The sequence below is a fragment of the Meriones unguiculatus genome, chromosome 11 (genome assembly GCF_030254825.1).
Source record: "Meriones unguiculatus strain TT.TT164.6M chromosome 11, Bangor_MerUng_6.1, whole genome shotgun sequence".
NCBI classification, from domain to species: Eukaryota; Metazoa; Chordata; class Mammalia; order Rodentia; family Muridae; genus Meriones; species Meriones unguiculatus.
Window position 1 is genome coordinate 24,888,922 of NC_083359.1, and position 25,861 is coordinate 24,914,782.

Genomic DNA, 25,861 nt, shown 5'->3' on the forward strand with positions numbered 1-25,861 from the left:
TACTGTGCTCTTTAGATACAATTGAAGTGTTGTGTCCAAACAAATCCTTTAAGCTAAACTTGCTTTTTTGTAGTTGATTTATTTGTTTTTATTAATTAATTAAAGTTTATTTACTTTGTATCCCAGCTCTAGCCCCCTCCCTCATTCTCTCAAATCCCACCCTTCCTCTCTCATCTTCTCCCATACCCCTCCCCCAGTCCAATGATCCAATGATAGGTGAGGTCCTCCTTCCCTTCCATCTGACCTCAGCCTATCAGGTCCCATCAGCACTGGCTGCATTGTCTTCCCCCCCTCCCCCCTCCAGGGAGAAGTGATCAAAGAGCAGGCCACTGAGTTCATGTCAGAGACAGTCCCTGTTCCCATTACTAGGGAACCCACTCAGACACTGAGCTGCCATGGGCTACATCTGAGCAGGGGTTCTAAGTTATCTCCATGAATGGTCCTTGATTGGAGTATCAGTCTCAGAAAAGACCCCTGTGCCCAGAATTTTTCTGTTGCTCTCCTTATGGAGCTCCTGTCCCCTCCAAGTATTTCTATCTCCCCCTTCTTTCCCAAGATTCCCTGCACTCTGCCCAAAGTTTGGCTATGAGAGTCTCAGCATCTGTTTAATACCCTGCTGGGTAGTCTTTCAGAAGCCCTCTGTGGTAGGCTCCTGTCCTGTTCCCTGTTTTCTCCCTCTTCCGATATCAGTCCTGTTTGTCTTTCTGAGTGAGGATTGATCATCTTACCCAGGGTTCTCCTTGCTTATAAGCTAAGTTTCTTTAAGGTAGGAACAGGGCACCTGGGAAATATTCATATTCTGTGTGTGTGTGTGTGTGTGTGTGTCTGTGTTGTGTGTGTGTAGGGGTGTTTTATCTTGAGAGATTTCTCTGAAAATAATACTTTGTTTGGATCTGTTTTTTTATTCTTTTTAAGAGCATATTATACACAAAAGGAAAATAGAAATACCAGAAGATAAGCTCTATTATTTAAAGAGGGGATCTATTGTTGCAGCATCAGGATAGTGACTTAGATTTCCCAATGCCTCTCTCTTGTGGCAGGCCTGAGAACCAGATTCAGGCAAACACCATTGTACCCATGTTCCCCAGCACTGGTGAAGGTGTGGTCTCCATAGTTCTCCTCTTAAGGATGAGAATAATGAGGCATGAGGAGGACCTGAACTTACCCACAAGCCTCTGGTTAGTAACTACTAGGAGCGGGAGGCAACCCCATTGCCATCTGATCACAATCATGTGTTCTTAGGATGACATTGTGTGGGAATGCAGAGAACTCTCCTGGAGAGAATGGTGCTCAAGTACTGAGGGTAGCAGGCTGGGCGAGTGCGGGGGAGGGGGGCAGCTCAGACCAAACAGTCATGCCCAGCTGGCCTCTGCATGACGCTAAGTGCCGTGAGGGAAACATACAGGATTCAGGACAAACATCTACTTACTGGCATAGGGTGAGTTGGCAGCTGAGCCATTGAGGAAGGTTGGGGAGCCGCCCAAATTGGACATGGCAGCAGAGCCGTAGCCATTCATGCTCGTAGTGACAGAGTTATAGTTGGTCTGCTGAGGGGTGGTGCTCGGCACGTACCCGTGTGGTGACACGCTGCTTGAGTTGCGGGTGAAACCTGAAAAGTTAGGGGAAAACCAGGGGCGAGGGTAGCATTGAGATGGTGCGTTCTTGAGAGATATGGGTATCAGGGAAGAACATCTCCATTATTACCCCCTCACTGCAACTGAGAGGGGGAGAAAACCCTGATGATTCATGTGCATGGGTTGGTGGTGCTATCTCCGTGATTAAAATGAGAAGCTAGCAAAGACACATTTCTTAGGAGATCATAAATACTTAGCAGGGCTGTGAGAAGTGGCAATGCAAGGTCTATAAATTATCATTTGGGAGCAGGAATAAATCGCAATCTAAGAGATGTTCCCTTGAGTTAACAGGTCCCTCTTCCCTGGCCAAGAATGATGTGTTGTGGCCTATGAGAACTTTAATTCCATCCTTCTTTGTGATCTGTCATTCATGATTTATGGTGAAAAGTTGGATGTAGAGATGGCTGAATGCATGCATGCATTCTTTCCAGCCCCCTACTAGGTCTCCAGATGTGAAACTAGAAACAAAATCCTACAATAATATTTGATACACACAACTGAAGAATCTTCTCTTTGGGAAGAAAATGGTTGTTTTGTTTTGTTTTAATTATTTGATGTCAAGTAAATGGCAGAGATGGGGATAGTGGGAGCTTGAGTTTGTCAAGGGGCAGGGGAAATGGAAGAGAGGTGAAGAGCAGGATGCTGACCTTGATTGGTGGCTTGTGATGCCTCAGAGACATTCACAGCCAGTTGTCCACTGAAGGAATTCACACCCATCATCCCTGCGTGGACCGAAGTGTTAGCAAGGGCTGGGAGCTGGTTATGGTTACGAGGGACGCTGTACAGAGCCTCTGCAATGTCGGCAGCTCTCTTCAGGATAATCTCCTGAAAAGCCAAAGGCACATCATTGTTAGCTACCCCAGTTCATATTCCCAATAGCCCCAACTTTTTGTGCTTTCTTTCCGACAGATCCAGTGCTCAGAGCCTTTCATGGTCAACTGTCTTACTTTCTGTATCCAGCTGGCACACCTGTGATGGCAAGTTTCATTATCTTGACCACAACATAGTTGGGGAAACTGAGGCTGTGAAAGTCATAGTGCTACCTCAAAAACATTCACTTCCTTAAAGATAGCGCTGAGACCCAGAATGCCAGTTGCTTGACTCTGAAGCCTATAGTTGTCAGCATGTGACAGTACTGTGGGATTTCCCTTATCCTTCACACATATGAACTCAGGACCTAAAATTCACGTTACCTGATGCTTCCACTTAAGGAAGCCAAAGTCTGAGGACGGGTACAACTGCTTTTTGAGTAGTGACTGCAGGAGAGTAGGAAAAGAGTGAGATTGGCCAGTCTTAGTTTTCCGAGTGGCTTCAGTTCTTTACATACCATTGCTCTAGGAAGCATGACTAGAAAGTGCCATTTGGGCCCCATTCTGTATTTTAGGAGAAGAAATTAAACCTTTCCTTCTTTAAAGTTTGCTGGGAAATAAGATAAAATACAGTAGCTCTCTTCCTCAGTTATGAAAGCTCATTCCCAGTTGAGATTCAATTTTAAGGAGAGAGTACTTTTTCCAGAAAGGGAAATGGTGCTGTAGAAGATTTGCAAAAGCAGGGACGGCTGAAGAGCCCTGAGACACGTCACATCCCAGATCCTTAGGTTCTTAACAGGTGAGTATTGCTTTCATAGGTTTTTGGTTTTTTTTTTTAATGCTTTCTCATAGAACAAGAGCTCTGAGGTCTTTCTTTGTATGGAGAAGTACTTCATTAAGTTAAAGACCTGGAAAACTCACCTGGTTATTGTGGGGCATCCCATACAGGGCTTCAACAAGATCTGCAGCCCTTTTAAGGATCACTTCCTGTCAAGAAAAAAGAAAAAGAAAAAGAAAAAAGATAGCAGGTTATCCTTATCTTTCACATGACAGCTTCCCCATTCTTCTAGCGATTCTTTACCAAGGCACAGTTGTAAAAGCTTGGGGCCCCCTGGAATGGTGTTAAGCCACCAATTTATCATTGTTCACATACACACTTAATTGAGTCAAAAGGTGAGCATCATTGGCACTGCAAGATAAAATACATCACGCAGTCATCTGCCATAAAGCACTCATATGTTTATTGCTGAATACAATTGCGTGGTCATTTACAAGATTACTATAATCGATGTCATTCAGCACATGGTATGAATCCCTGAGATGTGTTTATTTTGCACTTAATTGCTTATCCCAGAAACCATGACCTTATCAGACAGGTCATTTTCGAGGAATTTCCAATCAATCTTGAGCCACTAAATAAGCATGTAGCCGTAAGCTTCTTTTGTTTGTCTCTCTTGTATGGCAGAGCCATGAGGACGTGATCAGGGAGCTCACACACTGAAGAAACACGATGTTGATCGAGAAGTCTCTTATCCCTAGAAGCCCCAGCTGGGCAGGTATTCAGGACTAGTAGCTTTGATTTCTTATGCTGCAATTCTTTGCTGTTTCTGCAGCGTTTGTGTGTCTTCTCCCCTGGTCACTCGTTCTCCTCCTAGGTACTTTACTCCTAATTCAGGATGAAGAAAAAGTCACTCCCTCTTCCTACTAAGGTAGGCTTCCACATTTGGACTGCGTGTGTCTAATCAGTTGGGGCACTATACAAAAACACACCTTTGGGCAAACAGTAAGTCATTCTCTCTCCAGTTCACCTGATCTGTCTACAGACCCATCTACACCAGAATAAGGAAAAGCCAGTGGTACCATGACGCTTAGCACTGGTAAAACGGGGGATCAGCAAAGAACCACAGCCAAGAACATAAAGTAGAAAGGTGACTTCTCAGAAGATCTGTTTACTGTAGTTCAGTGTTGATAAAGTTGCAAATAGAAGTGTAACATTAAAATCGGGGGCCTTGGAATGGGAAAGTGGTGCTGTTCAATTTTCATACGCTCCAGACACTGATCAGAAAATAGGGCTGTAATTGCATTCATTTCGCTGTCACCGTAGCCTCTTCAAAAATCCTTGAACAACTCTTTAAATGACAAGCTTTTAGATATATATTAGCATTTTTCAATTTGAAATTCTCCACAATATAAGATAAAACAGTTGTCATAGTGCAGTAACTACTTATCACATATATAATGTCCTAAATTCAAAAATGAGATAGAAGAGTTTCTAGTTCCCGATAAACATTGATGCTTACCTTAAGCTCACAGGTCCTCCCCCCTTTTCTAAAACAATTCAGTCACTTTTCATGTAAGGGGTAGAAAGAACAATACAATCAGTGGAATTTGAACCAACATACCTAAAACCAGTCCTCTACTTTTTAATGCAAGCTACAAGAGATTCACCACTTTTTATTTGCAATTGTATCTGACCACAGCAGTTAATAACTGACCACAGCATGGGTACACTAAACCTTATCCCCAGCTCAAATTCAGCTCCACCAAAACCATGTGGCTTTATCTGGCTCTGAGGAAAAATTAAAGCAAAATAGCATCGACTTGGTCCATTTATGAAAATTTTCACCATCTCGTCATTTATTAAAAGATTCAACATCTATGTGTCTATGGTCAAACATTTCTCCAGATAAATATTTGTGCTGGTATTTGGGCTCTGCTGGGAAGATATTTCTCTCTCTCTACATTTTTGGAGAAAAACAAATATACAAATCTATTTGTCAAACTCATGATGCAGTATCTAAGAGTGGAGAGTTTCAGCCTCCAACACTGTAATCAGATATTGTAGCCACCTTTTCAATGTTTATTAATTTCACAAAATCAGGGGAAAAGTGAGATCAGAAAAATGGCAAAAATCTTATAATATTTTATAAATATGAAAAATTCCTTTTTGTTTTCTGCCAGCCAACTTTTTCAGTGATATTACCAACCTGCTAGTTTATTCAGTATGAGAAGCTGGTCATTATTTAACCATATGAAAGGGAATCACATAGGTGGTTCTTTTCCTGCTCACACTGGACCCTTGCAGCCCTCGGTATCACTGACTTTGATTCATGATGGTGGGGCTTATTTTACCAACCCAGCACATGGTCACAGGCCTGGAATCAGCATAATGTAACTCCAAGCCATCCTCTGAATTTCAAGGAGAATGAACCTAGATTTCTTGCCTATCTGAAAGTGTCCTTCACTGAAGTATCAAATTGGGGTTTTTTAGGGAGACCCACATTTGGTTTAGAGCTTATTTGTGCAAATGGGGAGGAAGAAAGACATCCCTGGGTCCTCCACGAGTTAGTGCCACAGACCTGCAAGGTGCTTGGATTTCGGTGACCAGAAAATTGCTCTCACCTCCATGTCATTACGTTCCCAGTGAACTAGCCCCCAAGCGTGTTTGTGTTGGGGATCTAATATATTGCCTTTCAATCAGAGCTGAGAGCCACTGAACACAGAGACAGAACATGACGAGCAGGTCAGGAAAGCAATAAAGATTTTACAGAGCTGTCCAAGGTGCTAAATTTACTCAATAATGGGTTTGGCACCATAGTGTTAACCTCTCATTTACTACCAGTTTGAGGGACTAAATTGAAGTAGCTGACTTCATTTACCTTGAAATGTATATTTTATGACATTATGTAAGTAGATTGAAAGGGCACTGCAGTTTTAACAATTTAAAGGCTAAAGCATGTTTAAGATGAAACTTGAATATTTATTGTATATTGCACTTAAAGTATATAGAATGTTAAAATGTATTGATTAAATTTGTAAAAGGCATTATAAAAGTGACAGGTAGTATAAGAGATGTATGCCTTTTAAAATCAAATTGATAGTGTGCGCTATCTCTTCTGTGGCCACAAGTGTAATTTTTTTGCAGTTTTATATGGTAATTTAAAAAAATCTGTAATTTCACATTAGGAAATGATTGAGCCTAAGATTTTTTTTAAAAGAAATTTCCCACTAGGGGAAAAACTGGATATTTCATATAGTATTTTGTCTTGGAAATTATTCCTGAAGTCCTATTTTGGTGGCATTAGGTGGGAGTAAAGTAGATGGAGCCTTCAATTCTAATATTCAATTTCAATATTTCTGAAAAGAAGAGGTACTTGGCTAGCACTAATATCTAATTTTTCAAGGCATTCATTTGTCAGGGAGATTTTCTCTTCTTTTCATAATGATAAAATGTCCCCCTGCTCTCATTTTTAAACACAAGGGTAGAGATTAGAGTCTTCCAAATAATTAATCCTATACTTGGATTGCAAAACAAAATCCCATTGGAGAATACAAAAGACATCCACAAGTATCCTAAATATTGAAAATCTCTAGACCCTCCTTTAAAGACTTAATGCTTGTTCTCCAACTAAAATTCTGAGTCATTTTTTTTCTCTGCATGGCCCTGAAGTTTTAAAGAAACAGAGAGTGTTTGCTCTTAAAAACAACTTCACATTGATCTTTTTCCTCTTACAATCACAATCTGTATTCTCCTCCCCTTCAGTGGTCATGAAGTAATGACTGCACAAATGAGGGATTTAGAGAGGGAAGGAGCTATGTTTCTAAGTCTGTTGGGAGATAACAGGAAAACAATAGAGACCCAAAGAGGAATGGGGTTCCAAGAAAGTGTTCAGGTGTAATTGCTGTGTGTGTGTGATATGTATGTATGTATATGTATATCATATGTATACATACATATGATTTGAGATCCCAATCACTATTAGGCTGCATGCAGCAGTCCTTTTTTTTCTGTTTTAATCCAATAAAATGGTGAGTTATTTCTGAGCTACTCATGGCCTTAGGGAGTATCATTGTCCAGCTGCTTTGAAGACTTGTCACCCTCCCCGAACTGAGCTTCCAGGTTTCACAAGGACTACCCTTCATCCTCTGGTCAGTCTACTCCATGTGATCTTCTTTCCCTCTGGTGCTGGAGAGCTGTTTTCAGTTTACCTTTAAGCAGTTCTCATGAGCCTAGAGGCAAGATGGTGGGCTCCTTCTTTGATGTCTCCTTACCCAATTCTTCTCGGAAGTAACCACCTGCAAGACCCACCCTCAGAGGCTGGAAGTAGCAACGGTGGGTATTATGGCAGAGAGGGTGAAATACAAATCCAGCCTTCATGGAGGCCTTCTCTAAAGCTACTGTCCATAACCCCATTTGGCAAATGAGGAAATGGAGATTCAGACGGGTCAGCTAATTTTCTCCGAGTGCACACAGCTGAAGAGAGGCTGAGCAGGGATTCAAACCCAGACCTGTTACACTTAAGAACTCAAAGACCTGGACAGCTATTGTAATCCATCAGAAATTACCTCAGCTTTACTGCTACCCCAGTCATTTAGCTCTTTCCTCCCAAGAATAGTGTTGACCTTACCACCCAGACCTGCTCTGGTCTGAAAGATGCAAGCCTTCACTGTCCACCACTAGATGACAGACTCTTTTCGAAGCTCCTAAAACAATCCTCAGCGACGTCCAGGTGATGTGCCCTCCTAGGGAGGGGTCTACTCTAACAGTTCATCACTGATCTTCTCAAAGTGCACATCTAATTTATATTAATGTACCAATGGTGGATTTACTGAAATTCATAAAAGCACAAGAGTGAAATTTGGCATTCCATTTGCTGACTTTTTATCCAATGTGTAAATTCCCATGGTTGAGTTCTGATCACTGTATCTTTTTACTTCACTTTTCCTCTTAGGAACTTGCTCTTTCGTGTTTGCCAGCTTGAAGTTACATTTCTAACATCGTGGTTAATAGAATAACTCATGTTAGGACATTACCTCAGGTTACAGGCATCTAGCAATATGAGTCTGGTCTTAGTATATTTCAGCTTGTTATTGGCTATACTCTCGAGCCCTTGAAAAAAATATAGTTCTTTGCACATTCACAGAAAACCACCTCAGTGACCTTAAATGCCATGTCAAATATGCAGACACAACCAGCTCATCTTTCCTTTCATTTCACGACAGTAAAATCTCTAGTGATTATTCCCCCATCCGTGGGAATATTCTCTTTCTGTTTGGTCTCAGATGTTCAGCTTCATAACCAAAAGGGGAAGGCTATGCAACTGGCTCAGCATGCACTCACTTGCAAACCCAGCTCAACATTTTGGGTGAGACAGACACTAATGAGCGGGAGGATGGCCTGAACTTACTTTCTTTCACTGCACATATAAAACAACTTCTTCAGTTAAGGGATAAACAATTATTACCGTAGATATTTTCAAGTTGCAGAATTAGATTCTGAGACTCTAGGAACTGATAAGGGCTACATTGGTCATTCAGAGGACATCCTGTACCACCTCCCATACAACCCCAACCATGAGTTTAACATTTTGAGGAAAGCAGAAGAGAAACATGACAGACTTCACTGGTCAAAATCAAAATGATTCAAGTGATTCCAGAAGAAAAGAAAATGCCCAATAATTTCCTGTTACCCCACATCTCCCTGACACCCATATATCACCAATTCCCTTTCTCTTGTCAGGGATGAAACAGAATCACTTCTGCCTTGGAAATGATCAGTGTCTATTAAAGAAATCAGCATCAATCTTACCTGGTTCCTTCAGAGTTTACTGAAGGGCCCAGATTTTGTCCAGCTAGTTATACTTGTGGGCTTTGGCTCCTTCCCTTCTTGTTCCAGAAAGCCTGGGTGGCCTTATTGATTGCAAAACCCAATGCTGAAAAGCCTGATTGGAAGTTTTCAGGATGCTTTTTCTTCACCATGCTGGATATATCAAGCAACAAACACCAGTTGTATTGAGATGTGTTTCTTTGGAGGATAGGTTTATAGCCTAACTTCCTCTATGTTTATTCAGCCAAATGGAAAATTCCATAATGGGAGACTCTGCATTCTAAAAATTCAAAATAATGAGGGCAGTGAGGAGTTGGGTGAGAAAAGCTAAAATAACACTTGGGCACTGTTCAGTTTCCTATCCGCTGAGACATTCCTCACATTTTTTCATTTTTCTTGTAATATGAAACTTCTTGAAAGAGAGCTTCCCGTACATCATTAGAGGCCCTTGGTGTCACACTTTAACACTCTTTATTCAGAAGCCCTGTGACTGAGAGGAGTCACTTACATTTAGCATGGATATAATTAAGCATGTTTCTGTTGAAAGGGGCACTCTCATTATGGCTAAGGACCACTTTAGAGTAAATTGAAATGGAAAGGAATAGCACAGAGGAGGTGGAGGTAGCAAGTGGATATTTCCAGGGACACATAAAATGCCAAATGTGTAACAATTAGATTTTACAGCTCTGCACTCTAAAGACTTCAAAGTGTTTTATTATATAAGAAGACTCAGCTGGTACTGGGGTGATGGCTCAGTAAGGAAGGTGCTTGCCTCACCAGCATGAGGACCTCAGTTCGGTTCCGAGCCTCTGTGTAAGCCAGGTGTAGTTGTGTATGCTTGTAACCCCTGCGCTTGGACAGCAGAGAAAGATAGATCCTTGGGGCTATCTGGTCAACCAGCTAAGTGGGGAGTGTGGAATTCAGTGAGGGACCTTGTCTCAAAAGTGAAGAAGACACCTACCATCAACCACTGGCTTTCACATGCAACATGCTCATGTGTAACCACACACACACATACACACAAAACACACAATACACACATCAACACGCACATCAACATATACACATATATTAACACACACATAAACTTTTTCAAATATATTCTATATACAAAATATTCTGGTGCATAACTCGTTAGTCATCTTTTAAAAAATAATAAAATTCAAATTACAAAATAGGTCTCCATTTTCATAATACAGCCATTAAGTATTTTTAAATATTTTTAAATATTTTTTATTTGTCTGCATGTGGGTGTTTGTGTGTATGTGGGGGGGGGTTGCGGGTGTGCAGGAGTGCATGCATGTGCGTCTGTCTGTATGTGTGTATGTGTGTGAGCTACCTGCTGGAGGTGCTGAGAATTAAACTTTGGAAGAGCCAAAAACATTCTGACCCATTGAACCATTTCTCAAGTCTCCAAAGTGTTAACAGTTTTAAAAAGACTCTACTGTTACTATTACCAGGGTTCAAGGAACCTGTAGCACCCTCGTGGAGAGAAAATATAGGAGAGACTTGTGATTCTGTTCTGGCTTTCTGTTGGTTTTGTGTTCAGATTAGATGACATCACTCCTACTTCACAAATATCTCATTATATGTTGTCACCCGGTGAGGCTGGAACTCTACCAGAAAACTTGTTTCTGTTATACTCAGGAGTGTAGGAGCCTTCTGAACCATGTGAGATTAAAATCTGTTGTAAGCTAACATGGCTGGATCCACGTAAGACATCCTAACTTACATGATTGACTTTTACAGTGGAAAGAAAAAGGCTGTTTTCAAGTGGCCGTTATTGCCTCAATGGAAAAAAAAAAAATCAATGAAAGTGAAATGAACAAGAGATTCTGTCTGAGCTGCAGTTAATACCGCTGAAGAGCTATGGATATTAAAAGGTCAACAAATAAATTAGCCAGAGTGTTATGAAATGAATGATTTGGCTTATAATTTTATTGAGTGAAAATTGTTCCCTGCCTATTAGACCAGGTAATTTTTATCTGGTGCCTCAATGACTGTTCCATAAGCAATAATACAGTTGTAAGAGCTGCTGGTTCGATCGTGTGACCTCTGAGAAGCTGGCCAGGACAGCCGACTTTCCGATGATGGATAATGTAGCTTGGTCTCCAGGAGGTGCCAGGCCTCCCTTCCTGTAAGGGATCTCATAAAAGAAACATTACAACTTGATTCATTTTACCAAAATGTTCAACTTTTCGGGTGTCAGCAGTTACGTGTAAATTGTGAAACCAGGCATTCCTTGGAAGAGTTACAACAATGGTTTTTCCCTCCTCTCTTTTGGTCTCTGGGCTTTCTCTTCTAAATGGTGTCATGGTAATTGGTGAATGGGAGCCTGGGGTGCTTCCTGCCACACTTACAGTGAAGAATGGTATCTGTGCCCTTGTGGATGTGACCTGCTCTGAGGTACAAAGCTGAACCTGGCAACCCCTAGCTGCCTCTTCTCATTGCAATTCATTGTGCTGGTTTAAGACCAGCGCTCTGGGTTAGGTCCTGCCGAGTGGCCTTGGAAATCGACTTTCTGATCAGGATAAAAGGCTCTGCTGAAAGAGAAAACTCTGGACAGAGATGCCTTTTTCAGGGGTAGGTTGTAAAGTGAGCACACGAAACAAAAGCTGCCTAGAGTCAAAATTACCCTTGAAAATCTTTTAAGTCACCTTTAAGTCACCAAGGCTGAGGCTTTTAGAGACACACACAAAAAAGCCAAATATTATTTCTGTCTCTCTTTGTCTTTGGGCCCTGGCTTCCCTTCCCTTAGGGCAAGATGGAATTAAAATCTAGCTTAAGAAGAAAAGGCCTTGGAATGAACAAATGAGATACTTGTCACTTGTATGTGAAATATATGTGTGTAAATGCATATATATTTATGTGTGTGCAAAATGCACGTGTGTTTACATTTATGCTATACTTAAGTGGTGGGTAAAAATACAGTTCACTTTGGCTTTGTAAAGTTATTGAACAATGCTGGCTATTATCTGTATGTCTGGGTAAACCATATCTGTGAATTATATTTCCCAAGGTTTAAGGGATGGTCTTGAATACATCTGCAATTAAAATTGAGGTATTTGGGCTGGAAATGTGGTTCAGTTTGTAGAGGTTTTTATTGTTGTTGTTGTTTTTCTAGCATGCATTAGGCCCCGGGTTGGGCCTCAACATTGCATATAACTAGGTGCAAAGATGTGTATCTGTAGTCTCAGAATTCAAATGTAAATGCAGGAAGATCAGAAGTTAAAGACCATCTTTGGCAGATAGATAGATAGATAGATAGATAGATAGATAGATAGATACATACATACATACATACATACATACATACATACATACATAGAGATAATAAACAGTAAAAATTCCAGCACCTTGCAAGTTGGAGAAATGGCTCCAAGATTAAGTATGGGTTCTGCTCTTTCAAAAGACTGGGATTTCAATTTCCAGGATTGATATTAGGTGGCTTATAGCCTCCTCATAACTCTAGCTCTAGGAGATCCAATGTCTCTTGTCTCTGTAGGTATCTGCATTCACCTTGACACATGCACACACACACACACATCCATACACACATGCATACATGTGCACACATGTACATACACATATATACACACAAACACACAAAATTTAAATACGTTTTTTTTAAAATTCCAGTGTCTCTAGACGCTGGAAACTCAGTGCTTGTTACTTCAATGCTCACCTGCAATGTTACATTATTCAGGGCTGGAGATAGTGAACAAGAATTCTGACCTTGCCCATGCTTCTATAGGTTTCAGTCTTGAAGAGGATGACTGACTAGTTGGAAGATGGAAATGGCTTTACCCATTCCTCCCCACATTCTTATACAGGCTGTGTGTAAGGAGGTAGTTAATCTACAGCTCCTTCTTGAAGAGAGGTTCAACCACATCTCCCCTCCACCCAACTGAGCTTGATGGATGTGAGACTGGCATGCAAAACCACCTTTCCTTCGGATTCTGCTGTCTTCATTCCCAGAGTCGGTGCGTAGGGCCTCAGGCACTAGATATGAAGGCTACTTACAAGCAGTGTGAAGGCATGCCTCTGTTTCTTTGTCTGTGACACACGGCAGTGCCAGCAGCACCTGCTCCAGGAGGCCATACCCAGTGAGTGCTTACCAAGCAACAGCCGACAATATCGACAGCCCCCGCTTTTCTTTTTCACTTTTTTAAATTAATTTTTTTATTTATTACAATGTATTCGCTTTGTATCCCAGCTGTAGCCCCCCTTCCTTGTCCCCTCCCAACCCTGCCCTCCTTCCCTCTTCTCCCATGCCCCTCCCCCAGTCCACTGGTAGGGGAGGTGGTCCTCCCCCTCTTCCTTTACTGAGCATTTCAGCAAAGCATTTCTCGTACTCGATGATGTGATGACTGAGATGGAACCCTGTCTGTAAGCCCCTGAAAGCAGTTGTGAATGGGCCAGTGTTGTGATAGCACGGTGAGGGAGGAAGCCTCTGCTTTGTACTGCGTAAGCACTGTTACATCACTCTCCTCTCTGGCTCTGTCTGCTCATCCCTAAGATGCTCATCCCTACACAAGTAATAAGCAGGAAGTTGTATTGCAAAGCAAGTTGGCGAAGATTTAAAAAAGCATCTAAACAAGTTAGAAGTATTACTTTGTGAGGCTTGTGTGACTTATTGGTAAAGCTACAAGGTTTTTTTTTTTCCTTTATTGCATGATTGTATGTGTGTGTGTGTTCACATGTGCACAGGCATGTATGCATGTGCCAGGATGTGTGTGTGTATATGTCTATGGAGGCCAAAGGGTAATATCTGGTGTCTGCCTTCATTGCGCTTTATTTACTGAAGGGTCCCTTGCTGAACTTGAGGCTTGTCAATTGGCCTCTCTAGCTAACCCACTGGTCCCACAGATTCCTTGTCTCTGCCCCCCCCCCCAAGCCTGAGATTACAGGCAAGGCACCTGCCTGGGCTTATTTAAATCAACTCAGTACTCGGGCTCGTATAACAAGTATTTTATCTATGGGGTCATCTCTGCAGCCCACTGCAACCTCTTCCTCTAGATAAAGTAAATGCAGGCATATAAGCATGCGCAAAGACACACATCCACACAGAACTTCAGCAGTCCCCAGATCTAGGCTCGACTCCCAAGATAAAAAGAAGTTTAAATACTAAGGAGAGCCAAGTTCCTGAGCTCAGCACATTATCAAAATGAGGAGACGGAATTTGCCTCTAACTTTTCTGGCAGATGAAGAGGAGGGAGGGGAAAGTGGATGGCATTCCATAGTTTGTGCTTTCGACAAGAGAATACAGAGACAAGATGTTTCCTGGAACCAAACCCAAGGGCGCTTTTTTCCCCCCTGTAAGAACTAGATAGACAATAAGCCTGGCATTTGTTTCTGTGCTTTTGTCTGAGCAAGGTCACTCATGTTTGCAGCTGTAATGCTAATAAAGTTTCCTTAAATTAGAAAAGCAAATAGAGGGGATGGGTTAGGGAGAGGTGACAGAGAGACGGAAGAACATGAAGACAGTGGCTTTTTCCTTTACTGAACTCCTTAGTCATTCCCTCTTCCCTGCTAGAAGGCAATGTGGTTATGCAAAGATTTCTTATTTGTATTTTCACTGATGCAACCGTGGGTTCTGAATTACTGATCGTCTGTGCACAAAGACTAAAACAATAAAAGCACAATTAGAATACACTGTACACAGTCAACCCCAGCTTTATTTTGCTCCAGCTCTGTATACATGATAAATCGCTAAACATGAACGCTCTTTGGGGAGGGTGATTTTGGGTCTCATCTCTCCACTAGGCAAAAATGGTGCTTGTGACTGGAATCTGAATTTCAATTTTGCAAGTGTACAGTTGAACTGAATAATCTTTGGCACAATGCAGTGCACAACTGAGCCACTAAATGGCTGATTTACTAAATTATTATTACATGAGCCCTTGCTGTTCCAAATGAAAGTGCAGTCACCGACTTCCTCCATGGTGAGTTCAAATTGTTCTGTGTTTAAATATTCAGCATGAGGCTAATGTGAACTGATGAAATGAGACGATAAACATTCACTTTCGATACAAAGAGAGCGGCAGAGAGGCAGCGCGTCATGAGGCCCTTGGAGGTGAAAATGATTTACGCTTCAGAATGTGGCTGACAACTTCCACTTACTTTAAGGTACTCTTAATTAGCCCAGCATTTGAAACGACTGATTCCTGAAGAACAGCTTCATAGGGTCTGAGATTTTCAAATGGCAATGACGGAGAGGCTTCCATGAGGATCGGCTACTGCCTCAGAGAGTCCAAACCTGAGGGGCTATCTATGGCCCACGGCTGGCTGGCTCCCCAGCACCAGGAGAGTCACACGTTTGTCTGAGCAGCTATAGCGTTTGATATTCAGTATGCTTTTATTTTTTATTTTTTTAGATTCATCTAAAGGGTCTATGATTTATGGGCCCTGCGACCCAACCCTCTGCACTCTATCCCCATGACAAGCTACAATTTGCTGCATGGCCCCATGGACACATAGCCATAATCTCACTAGCTCCCTTACTGACACCTGCTGGAATCAACTACCAGCTTCATATGTCTTTGGACAAATCGAAGCCCTCCTGTCTCCTGTCCCTTTTGAGGCCAGTTATAGGCAAGCACTTAAAATATTGTGATCACTTACAGTAGATTAGAATTTTTTATTGGTGCCATGTTGCCATCGCAACGCGAAGACAGCAGATGACTTAAGCTAGGCTTGCAAAGCACAAGGCTGCTCATCTGGCAGTTAAAATGAATACAGTTCATTTCACAAGTTTCCCATATGGACTCTTAGTGTATGGTAATGAGGGGACCATATGGTGAGAGAAAATGCTCAGAGAACAATTGGGATCCATTGGCTGAGTGAGAAGTTGGGAGAGACAGCCGAGTGAGAGATTCTGGTGAGCTCTTGGGGGTTCGAGGTTTGGCTGTGGTTTTGGGGGGATAACTGCTTCCCATAGGGGTTTTGAGTTTCTTAATCCATTCCTTAATATGTCGGCTGTGTGAAATGACAAACATCTTGCAAATTTTGCAATATCATCCATCACAGACTGTCAGCAGTGTTTGCAGATCTGACTTGCAAGATCCTTTAAATGTGTTGTTCTTAAAAGGCAACCGTACCCAGTTTTTAGACAAAGTGCAGGAGAATTTAAGCACTTCTGACAAGCTGAGACATTAGCAGTAATGATTTTAAAAACACTTGCATCTTTTGCCTGCATGTTTAGCTGTAAATAATGCTAGAATGTATAAAAGCTTTAAAGTAAAAATGTAATAAATACTTTTTATTATGTTTCATAAGGGATGAAAAATGCTCACAGCCATGTCTATGGCTGTCTATCCATGCAAACGTATGGAGATGGATGGCTCCTGCTCCCTTCGCTACCAACCAGATCGAGAACCTGGGTAGACAGCTTGAAAAAGACTGTACAGTCAATCCCGTACTATCCATGCTTCATAAAAGATGAATATAAATGCATTAGTTAGACACGGTGAGCTAAATTAGAAGGTCAGGCAGGGCTGGGAGGGCTGAAAAATCACACAACCAATGAGTGTAATTACTCTTTCTTAAGTCTATTAAGTGGTGTTGTTCTATCAAGGCTCTGGGGTATAGGACACGAAGAACAAGATAAAGTAATGTGTATTTATGACTCCCACTGGATCAATTTACCAGATATTTTCAGCTCCATAAAGCAAAATACACAAATGTGGCCTTTGTTGCTTTTCCCAAACTGCTTGGTTTTCTCGAAAAGGGAGACTGGGTCTCATAATCAAACTGTGTTTGCTTGGTGGAGATTGCCATGCCGGCCTCTCCTGATGAAGGAAGGAGGAAAAGCTACTGAGAATCTGAGGGGGATGGACAGGAGATATTGCTGAGGAAGAGGAGGCAGAAGGTAACTGCCAGCAGGCAGAAGTATTTGAGTGACGAGAACTGAAGGAACAATGGAAATTTAACATACTGGATACAGGGAGGGTTTTGAACTCACAGACCCAAGTTCAACTTTGCGCTTTCTCACTTGCTGGCACTGATGTCATAGCAAGTCATCAGACAGACCTCCTCCAGGGGCTCAGCCTAAAGGCCTCCTCTGTGGAATGTGAGATGCATGTCATGCCGAGATTAGTATCCCCACTTTCTGGAGTCTCCCCAGATGCTTGGAACTTCTCTTTGTATGCATTATCCCCTTAGCTCCTAGGGAGCACTGCGAAACAGCTGCTCCACAGAGGAGGAACCCAAGCCTTCAGATTTTCATGCATCAAGTCCTGGGTCTGCTTTCCAAGCTTCTCCTGTGTCTGGCTTGCATGCTGGCTCACTTGGTCTCTCTGCTCTGCAGCAGACACCATAGAGCAGCGGTAGACTTGCAATAGGCGTGAAACAAACACAACCCCCGATTTCCCAAGAGTCAAAGCCAACATGCAGAAGGCTGGCTAGGCTCAAGATCTGCTTGCACTGCCTGTGGGCTGAAGTTCACAGCCTGCTTAGGAAGACAAGTAGCAAACTCCGAAGGAATGGAGACACTGCCTTTGGCCTTCAAGGCTGAGGGAGCTCTTTGTTCAAGGTTTCTGTGTGGAATCACCAAAGCAATTAGCATCTCAGCTTCTGATTGGTCACAGTCCTCATCTCCTCCCCTCCCCCGTTATAAGAACTCAACCTGGACCACAAAGTCATGTTTCTTCTGTAAGACCCAAAGAAGAAGGTCACAAAGTCACATGGACCTAGAGAAGAAGGTTCATTGTCAGTGAGACAGGACAGAATGCTATGCTTTAAAGACCCTTGCCTGCTCTTCTCTGGAGGCATATGAAAGAAATAAAACCTCTAAACATGGAGGATTAGCGTAATTATAGTGTCTTTCAGAGATGAAATAACTTACAGAGAGTCTGCTTGCTCCTCTCTCCCTGTTTGGTAAATGGGGAAGGAAGATGAGGAGCTACTTTTCCAACTTCTTTCACAAGAAGGGATCCAGTAAAACAAAGCAAGTCCAAGTTGTTTGAAAAAGTGCAAGCCTATACACAAAGGCATATTATTATGGAAAGCTGTCTGAGTGGTCTTTGGAGCAGTTTCATTTGACAGAATATGTGGGTGGTTGTATGAATCTAGCTTTGTCTATTCACAAACACATGGGTTTAATAAAGTGGAGTTTGTTTTTTAAGGTGTGTGGTCCACAGTTCCCTGAACCACCCCTGTTTGACAAACACTGACCGTGAGTCTGCGAAAGGCGGAGCCCCTTTCTACAGCCCTAACAATGGATAGTAGGAGTATAAATCTCTCTCTTTCTCGCAACTCCACAGGAATACCTTGTGCTGGCTCCATCCGCCACTTCCTGACCCTGCCCTTGAACTCTTGCTCCACCTTAATATGCAGAGCCAAGAGGACAGCCGCTGTGCTCTGAGTCACAGGGAGAGCTTCCTGGGGTGGGCTCGTCTGGCCACAGTCCTTACACAGTCAGAGTGGCTGGAAGCAAGCTGTGTTTCCTTAACACACACATGTCCATTGTGTCCTTGATTGCTTCTCCCAAATCCAGGAAGAAAGGGCTGAGTGCTTCACTGGAAGGACCCCAGGGACAAAGTGGCATGTCCCTGGGCTAGTTATCCAACATTTTCAAATCTTCTGTGCAATGTAAAAATGTTTTTAAGTGTAAGTAAACAAAACTACCTTATATTCTGATTTCTCTCATATTCTTATGAAAGAGAGAAAAAAGAAAAAGAAAAGAAAAGAAAAGACAAGAAAAGAAAAGAAAATTACTGCCTGGCTTCTTTAGACCTCAACAATTTAACCAGTCTTGGCTCCTTTTTCCACCTTATATAATTCTACTATCCCAATTTTGTATATGAAGAAATAGGGGATAAAGCAGATATTCAGTTGCTCAGAGGCTGGGGATCTCCTGCTACCATTTCAATTCAACTGACGCGTAACCAAGGTTACCCTCTGTCACGTGCTAAGTAAGTGACAGGAGTAACAATCCAAGGCCTCTCTGCTGAGGCCTCATAGAACTTTGCTGTAACTTTTGTTTGGTGCACCTCCTGTTTTCAGACATGATCAGAAGTGTCTGACTCTCCTTCCCATACAACCCCTGGTCTCTTAGGTACAGGCTGGGACCACTCCACCTCCCACAGGTGGCACACAGTAGTCACACCAAGACTCAATCTCCAATTTCTGTATTGATAGAAACATGATTGTTATCTCGAGTTTTCCGTTTTATTCCTCTTTGGGTTTAATTTTTCAAATAAGAAGGAAGCCATGTCAGAAAAGATGTTGTCTTAGTTGGCCAATCTCAGTACCTGCATCTATTTTCTTTCCAGTGCTTTTTACCAACACATTTCCCTTTGAATTCATTCTGTTCTCACCAGAAGTAAGTCCAGCTCTTTGAACAGTTAAAATATGCAGTTCCCTTTCTTCTTGATAATCAACATGGCATACTATTTGATTAGCCCAGACACAGGCTGGGAAGATTTAAATCTCAGCAAACTGTCTGCCTCTCTCTGTTTCATTATTTTCTTTCCTAAAATACCAGTATAAATAGCACCAACATAAAAAGTCATTGAAATTGTAAATTATGGCATACAGCATGGTATACAGCAAAACAGGTAGAGCATTGCCTAGCCCAAAGTGCTTGCTAACTTTTAGCACAACACACAAGACACTAACATGAGTTGGTTATCTATGAACTATTTTCTGTCTTGTCCAAGAGGGTATTTTGCCATTCTCAAATCCAACTTTCTAGAAACCGTGGCCCAAAGAGGGGGAATTCTGACCTTTGGTAAGCGCTCTGGGTCGCCAGGATGCCGGGGAATGACCTTCTGTAACCTCTGGAAACCGTAGTCAATGGTAGGTTCATTGAGCGCTGTAAGGAAGAAGTCACAAGATTCAAACACTTCAGGAAATAAAGTGTGATTTTCAGCACAGGTGGCAAAGCTACAACTCTTAACATTCAGTAGATACTCTTCAGTCTCTTGAGTAGATTATCTCTATGTTGAGTATTTCTACCATCTATCTTATTTACTATGGAGTGGTCTGACTGTCTTGAAGAAACATTAGTAGCAAGAGAGAGGAGGGTCTCAAAACACAGCTCTTAGGGCAAAATTCTACATCCTTAACATGATCCTAACTAAAAAGTAAAATTAGATTTGCCTTAAGGTTTTGGGATTCACCTCATCACAGAAAGCTGGGTAAAAGTCAAGGGCTTGTCTAAAGGAACCTATACATTCTAAACAGCAGGGACCACACAGGTATCTGTAGAATCCCCTGTAGACATCAGTGGATTTAGTATGTCAGCATTTTTTATGCAGTGAGGACTGATGGGCGGAGTGGAGTGAGAGGCACGTCTTCTAGATCCTTAAAAGAATCTGCATTGACAAGCATTGACCATGCCCTTGACCAAAACCTTCCCATCTTAAGGGACAGACCCAAACACAGCAACGATATTATTTGAAAAACACCAACCTCTGTGGAGTACTACCACAGCCCAGCTGGGTCTCCAAGAATGATTTACTAAGACTCAGAGAGCCAACAACGATAATAACACTGGGAGACAATGGACGTCATTGTGTCTTGTTGGACAGACTCTGTTAAAAACCAAGTAGAAACTAGAGTCTATGCTATCATTTTCAGAATTCCTTCCTAGGATACAAACCATGATGAGCCTATCTAGTCCGAGAAGGGAGGAAAGATGGCAAGTCTTTCCTCTATCAAAAGCCCGGTACCCTGAACAATAAGCAGGCAGTATTATTCTATTTTATTTTATTGTACAATTGCCTTTCTTTTCTTTTTTAGTTTACCTAGGATATTTCGCTACATAGTTTCTTTCTTACTGAATAAAAAGACTGTCTCTGCAGCCCTAACATTTTATCTATACATTAAAAAAAAAAAGTTGCCACATGCTTTACTTAAAACGCATTTCCATTAACCTAAATTTTAAAAGTAAGATTCATACTAACTTTAAAAAACTGTATTAAATTCAAATAGGTCCCAAGGCTAATGGAAGCAATTTGTATACCAACCCAAACTGACTGGCCCACTTTTCAAAATACAGGTATGATAATCTCTTGGTTTTAAAAGGACATTTAAATTGAAAGACTGTGAATTTAGAGCATAATTATACCAATAGAACCCTTTAACTTGTCAACTTGTAAATCTAAAAGGCTATCAATCATTGCTAAAGAGGAAATAAACCTTAAAATTCCTTGATTGACAGTGCTTACTTTTTTATGTAAGAAAAAGAGGGGGAGGGTAGCTGAATAAAGTGGCCAGAAATCCATTTACAAAAGTACATTGTTTTACATAGGTTAGTAAAAAGCCAGTAACTATTTCTCCCAAAGACACATAAATCAGGGAAAGTACTTTTACTTTACTTGTATGTTTTAAGGCAAAATGAACTTCAAGTAACTTTATTTAAAAGAATTTTCCCCCCTCTAAACTATAGTGCCTATTGAGGTCATTAATAGAACTGCATTTTCATTTTGGATAAGGTAATCATTTTTGCAAATGTGAGAATCAGATAACTCCCCTCTCCCTTCCCCACCCCTCCAAACAGTAAACTTTCAATCTGTCTCTTGTGGAAATTAGTGAGAATTACAGCCAAGTGTAGTGAATCTGTCTGTTTGGGGATATGAATAAAGCTACAATATTTATTATTCCTTTCATTTCATGAAGTCTTTCTAAGCTCTTGAAAAGGACTCTTTCTTCAGATTGACTTGTAGAGAAAAAGCTATGGAGCTCTTTATGCACAGAAGCTATTCCATGTAGGATTGTGGTATTTAATCATGAAAGGCATCAGAGGGATGGGAGTGAGCACTGAGGGTCAAGTTACGTATTATGTCTACCTCCACCCATAATGCTAATTGTCAGCAAAATGTTTAACCATAAGCAGTAGCATTAGACAATTAAAAGTATCACTCCAGTCCCTGAAAACATGATTCAGACTCTTACAATTTTTACCTTTTTAATCTAAGCCACCAATAATATGAAAGGCGTGGATCCACCTATTTCATCATTTGCATAATGAATTGCTAGTACGTCTAGAAACCCATACTGTTCATTGAAAAGCTTTTATACTGGGGATGGGGAAAATGTGATTTTTCTGGCTATAAGGACAACTCACTGCAGAATGACTGACACTTAATATCAGCAATTAAAAGAATCAATTCAAATATCATATGGAACTAATAGCAAAAGAGCAGAGAATCATTCTGTTGCCAAGAAGAATAATTGGATTAGACGTATTAAACTCATCACTCAAACAAAAATAAGCACCTATGCTATGGACACAAACCATGACAGAGGAAGTGTTTTAAATAGTGAGCCACGATGAAGGTTTCTTATGTACTTCTTTGCCTTTAGGATTGCTCCCGATCATATATTCAAGTGTGTTAAGCTACACTCAGTATTTCAGTATTGAATATTTCAATAGAATGGTACAACACAGTGGACAACATTAACAATAAGGCCATAAAAGATAAAGCGTACCATCCCAAACTCAAAGGAGCCTGCTGACATCTCTGAATGCGCTGAGTAGGGGGAAAAATGTGCTTGTGAGAGATCATCTAATAGTTTTGTTAGGTTTAAAAACATATACAACTCTCCCTACAGAAAAGAGATTAAATACCTGGGAAGAGGAGAAGGAACTGAGTTCAATGCAGAGAGAGGCAAAAAGTAGCAGAGTTTTATGTAGAGCAGAATATGATCCCAGTCTCAGAATCAATGTCCTATGACAAACACTACTTTACTGACATTTCTAGTGTTAGTTTAAAAAGACTATAGGGGTATGTATGTCATATGATGACTTTTCAAGATTCAGATTTTTATGTGTATGTGTGAGAGCTGCATGTAAGTATGTGTGTCTGGTACCCAAGGAGTTCAAAAAAGGGCATTGGATCTCCTGGCACTTGAGTTACTGGTGATTGTAAGCTACCCATGAGGGCTCTGGAAATCAAATCTGGGTCCTCTGCAAGACCATCACATGCTCTCACTGAGCAATGTCCCCAGCTACTAATTTGCTGACTTTTTAATAAATGAGTGAATCAATCAATCAATCATTCTACCAGTCTACCTACCTACCTACCTATGTACAAAATAAACAAGTGTCTACACATACACTGCCAAATATTAGTTGTTTCCAAACTCATGGTTTCTAAGATGCTTTTCTTCCTCTTCTTTGACCTGCACATTTTCTGTTTTCATTTCCCAAACTCCTGCACGATAAGCATATATTATAAAATCAGAGAAAAAGGTTAAGACCAAGAAGATTGTTGCTGAGATGGAATCTGACCTGCTTGTATAAAGTAATGACATAAGAAACTATGTCTTAAAAGGGATCTGTGTACCCTTTAATAACCTTACATAGGTTATTACAGACCATAAGAAAAATAAGTAGTATACTTTTGCCCAGTTGTATAAATATGTGACTATACATAAACTCTCAGAAAATCAACAGAGAGGGTAATGGGGGAGAATCATAAAGAAGGAATATTTATTTCATCAGCAGGAATAGTGGTACCTTTGGGACATGCACCTACCCTACAAGAATGTAATATAAACTTAATTCTTCAACAAAGTGACTTCATTGTACTCAAGTGCCGGGCTCAGGGGCAGCAGCAAAAATAGGACTAATCAATTTTCCCCCTTAAACTTGGGACAATTCAGAGAATCAGGCAGAGAAAGAAAAAAAACAAAAAACAAAAAACAAAAAAAAAAAAAAACAAAAAACAAAAAACAAAGCAGCTTAATTGAGCATAATTAGTCCACATAAAGAGGTATGGGCAACTTAGGTTGAAAGAAGAAAAACAGATGAGATTGTGAACTGCAGAAGGCAAGGGATGACAACAGGGGCTCCTTGGACCCTGCTTCCAAGCATCTTATCCTCACTCTGACAAGGACTGCAGATGCATTCACCCCAAAATCAGGTAAGGATGATAGCAGGATAAAGAAGACTCATGGGTTTAGAGAAAAAGTCCCTTGGCCCACATAGAAATGGCCCAATGCTTAAATCCTAGGAATAAAATGGGACCACTGTATGCACTTTTTGAAGTGATAAAAGATAGAGGTTTCATTTATTTGCGGTGAGAGCCACACCCACTGCTAGGAATTAGAGTCACAGCGTCTTAAGCCTTTAAAAGTAAACGTTGTGCGAAGAGCATATAACCCAAAAGGAAAGATGAAAAACTTTGATTGTAAAGTCAGCTTGGATGTCTTAGTTTGGCTCTCCCTCTTGTTCCAAAGTCCACTGCCTTGTATTCCTCATGGTGACCACTTGGAACAACTTCTAATGAATGGTGACACAGAGGGAACCAGGCCACTAGAAACCATGATTAAATTGAGATGCCTTCCCCTGACCTCTCCAAACTTATTTTCTAGTACAGCAGTTTTCAACCTGTGGGTCATATGACTCTTTCATGGGGGTTACCTATCAAAGACCCTGCAGAACCTACACTTACATTACGATTCATAACAGTAGAAAAAAAATATAGTTATGAAGTAGTCATGAAATAATTTTATGGATGGAGGTCACGACAACACGAGAAACCATATTAAAGGTCGCCGCATTAGGAGGGTTGAGAACCACTATTCTAGTAAATATACATTTCTTGACTACATTCATCATCATGAAGCTGTGTGCAGCGTGCTAAGGAAAGGCTGAAGCTTTCTTGCAAACGCATACAGGCAAGTTCAAGTGCTCTAATCAGGACCTCTGGAGTGGAGGCTGAGTGCGATGCCTGAGATGTCAGGGGAACCGCACATCCAGGCTGTGCCTGGGCACTGGGAATGGGCAGTAGAAGGGAGAGCACACTTGTCAGCCGAGGTTCTCATTTTCATCTGCAGCAAAGGTATTTCTTTTGAAAAAAAATAAAGCAGTTAATTAAATAGTTAAAAATATCAAAGCATCTCATCTGCCTGCTATGAGGTTACTTACAAATGGCTTTAGGTTCCTTCTCAGACTCATCAGCTCAAAGTTCTTTAAACTTTTCTGTTTCCACTAACTTTTCTGTTTCCAACTTCTTTACGAGGCCTTTCTCCAAGTGGGCATCACCTCGGGTGCTGCCAAAACAGCAGAGCTCCTACTATATAAAGCTAGTGCTGCAGGGTCCAGAGGCTTCTGCAGCATGAGACAGTATGGGCTAAGAGAATGTAGGCATCACAACCAGATTCTTTACAGTAATTTTAATAATAAAATTGATTGGCAAATTCCAATTAAAATCTCTATAATGAGTCAATTTTGGACAAATGTGTATGTGGCTTTCTTTTTTTAAGGATGTCCACTTCACAGATACATCAAGTAAAGAATTCCCTCCCAAGATAGTCACAGGTTAAAATCTTAGAGGGGGCATCTAAGGTTGTGAGAATTGATTTTTCTCTTTGCTTTTCTGAGTTTTAAGGAAATCACTCTTTCTCCATCATCTTTTAGCTTCTAGAGCATTAGTTCCTAGAAACAATGGATGGGGCTGGAGAACTGTGTCCCCAAAAACATGTGGAAAGTACTGTGGGTGCCATTCAGACCAAAGCTCACAGAGTGAGTGGTTCTATATAGCTCAGCAACTCGAGGGGGTGCTTTAACATATTTCTGGGGTTTTAATTTCCTTTTTTTAATGGTTGTGTGACATGATGTCATTTTGACTGGAAATAAAAAGAAATGCAGATATTAAGAAGGTAATATTTATATTCTATTGCCATTTAATGTCCAAACAAATATGTCGACTTCATGCCAAGTAATAAATAAAAGCTCATAGAAGAGGCAATGATGAAACTAACACCTGGGTCTCCCAGCTTCCCTGGCGACTACTCTATATTTGAACTAAAGGAGTAACAGCCCAGCATTTTCCTTCCAGACAGATCCATTCTGGGCA

General features: G+C 41.2%; 1 protein-coding gene across 6 annotated transcripts in view; it reads right to left on the reverse strand.

Moving 5' to 3' along the window:
* Ebf1 (EBF transcription factor 1) overlaps positions 1–25,861 on the reverse strand; it is a 394,413-nt gene that overhangs the window by 15,352 nt on the left and 353,200 nt on the right. For all 6 annotated transcript variants that reach the window (XM_060363815.1, XM_060363813.1, XM_060363812.1 and 3 more), the window contains exons 11-14: positions 19,778–19,866; positions 3,365–3,430; positions 2,282–2,459; positions 1,430–1,609 (exon numbers count right to left, since the gene is read on the reverse strand). In XM_060363815.1, the coding sequence (XP_060219798.1) occupies positions 1,430–1,609; positions 2,282–2,459; positions 3,365–3,430; positions 19,778–19,866 (513 nt within the window). The remainder of the gene's footprint in view (positions 1–1,429; positions 1,610–2,281; positions 2,460–3,364; positions 3,431–19,777; positions 19,867–25,861) is intronic.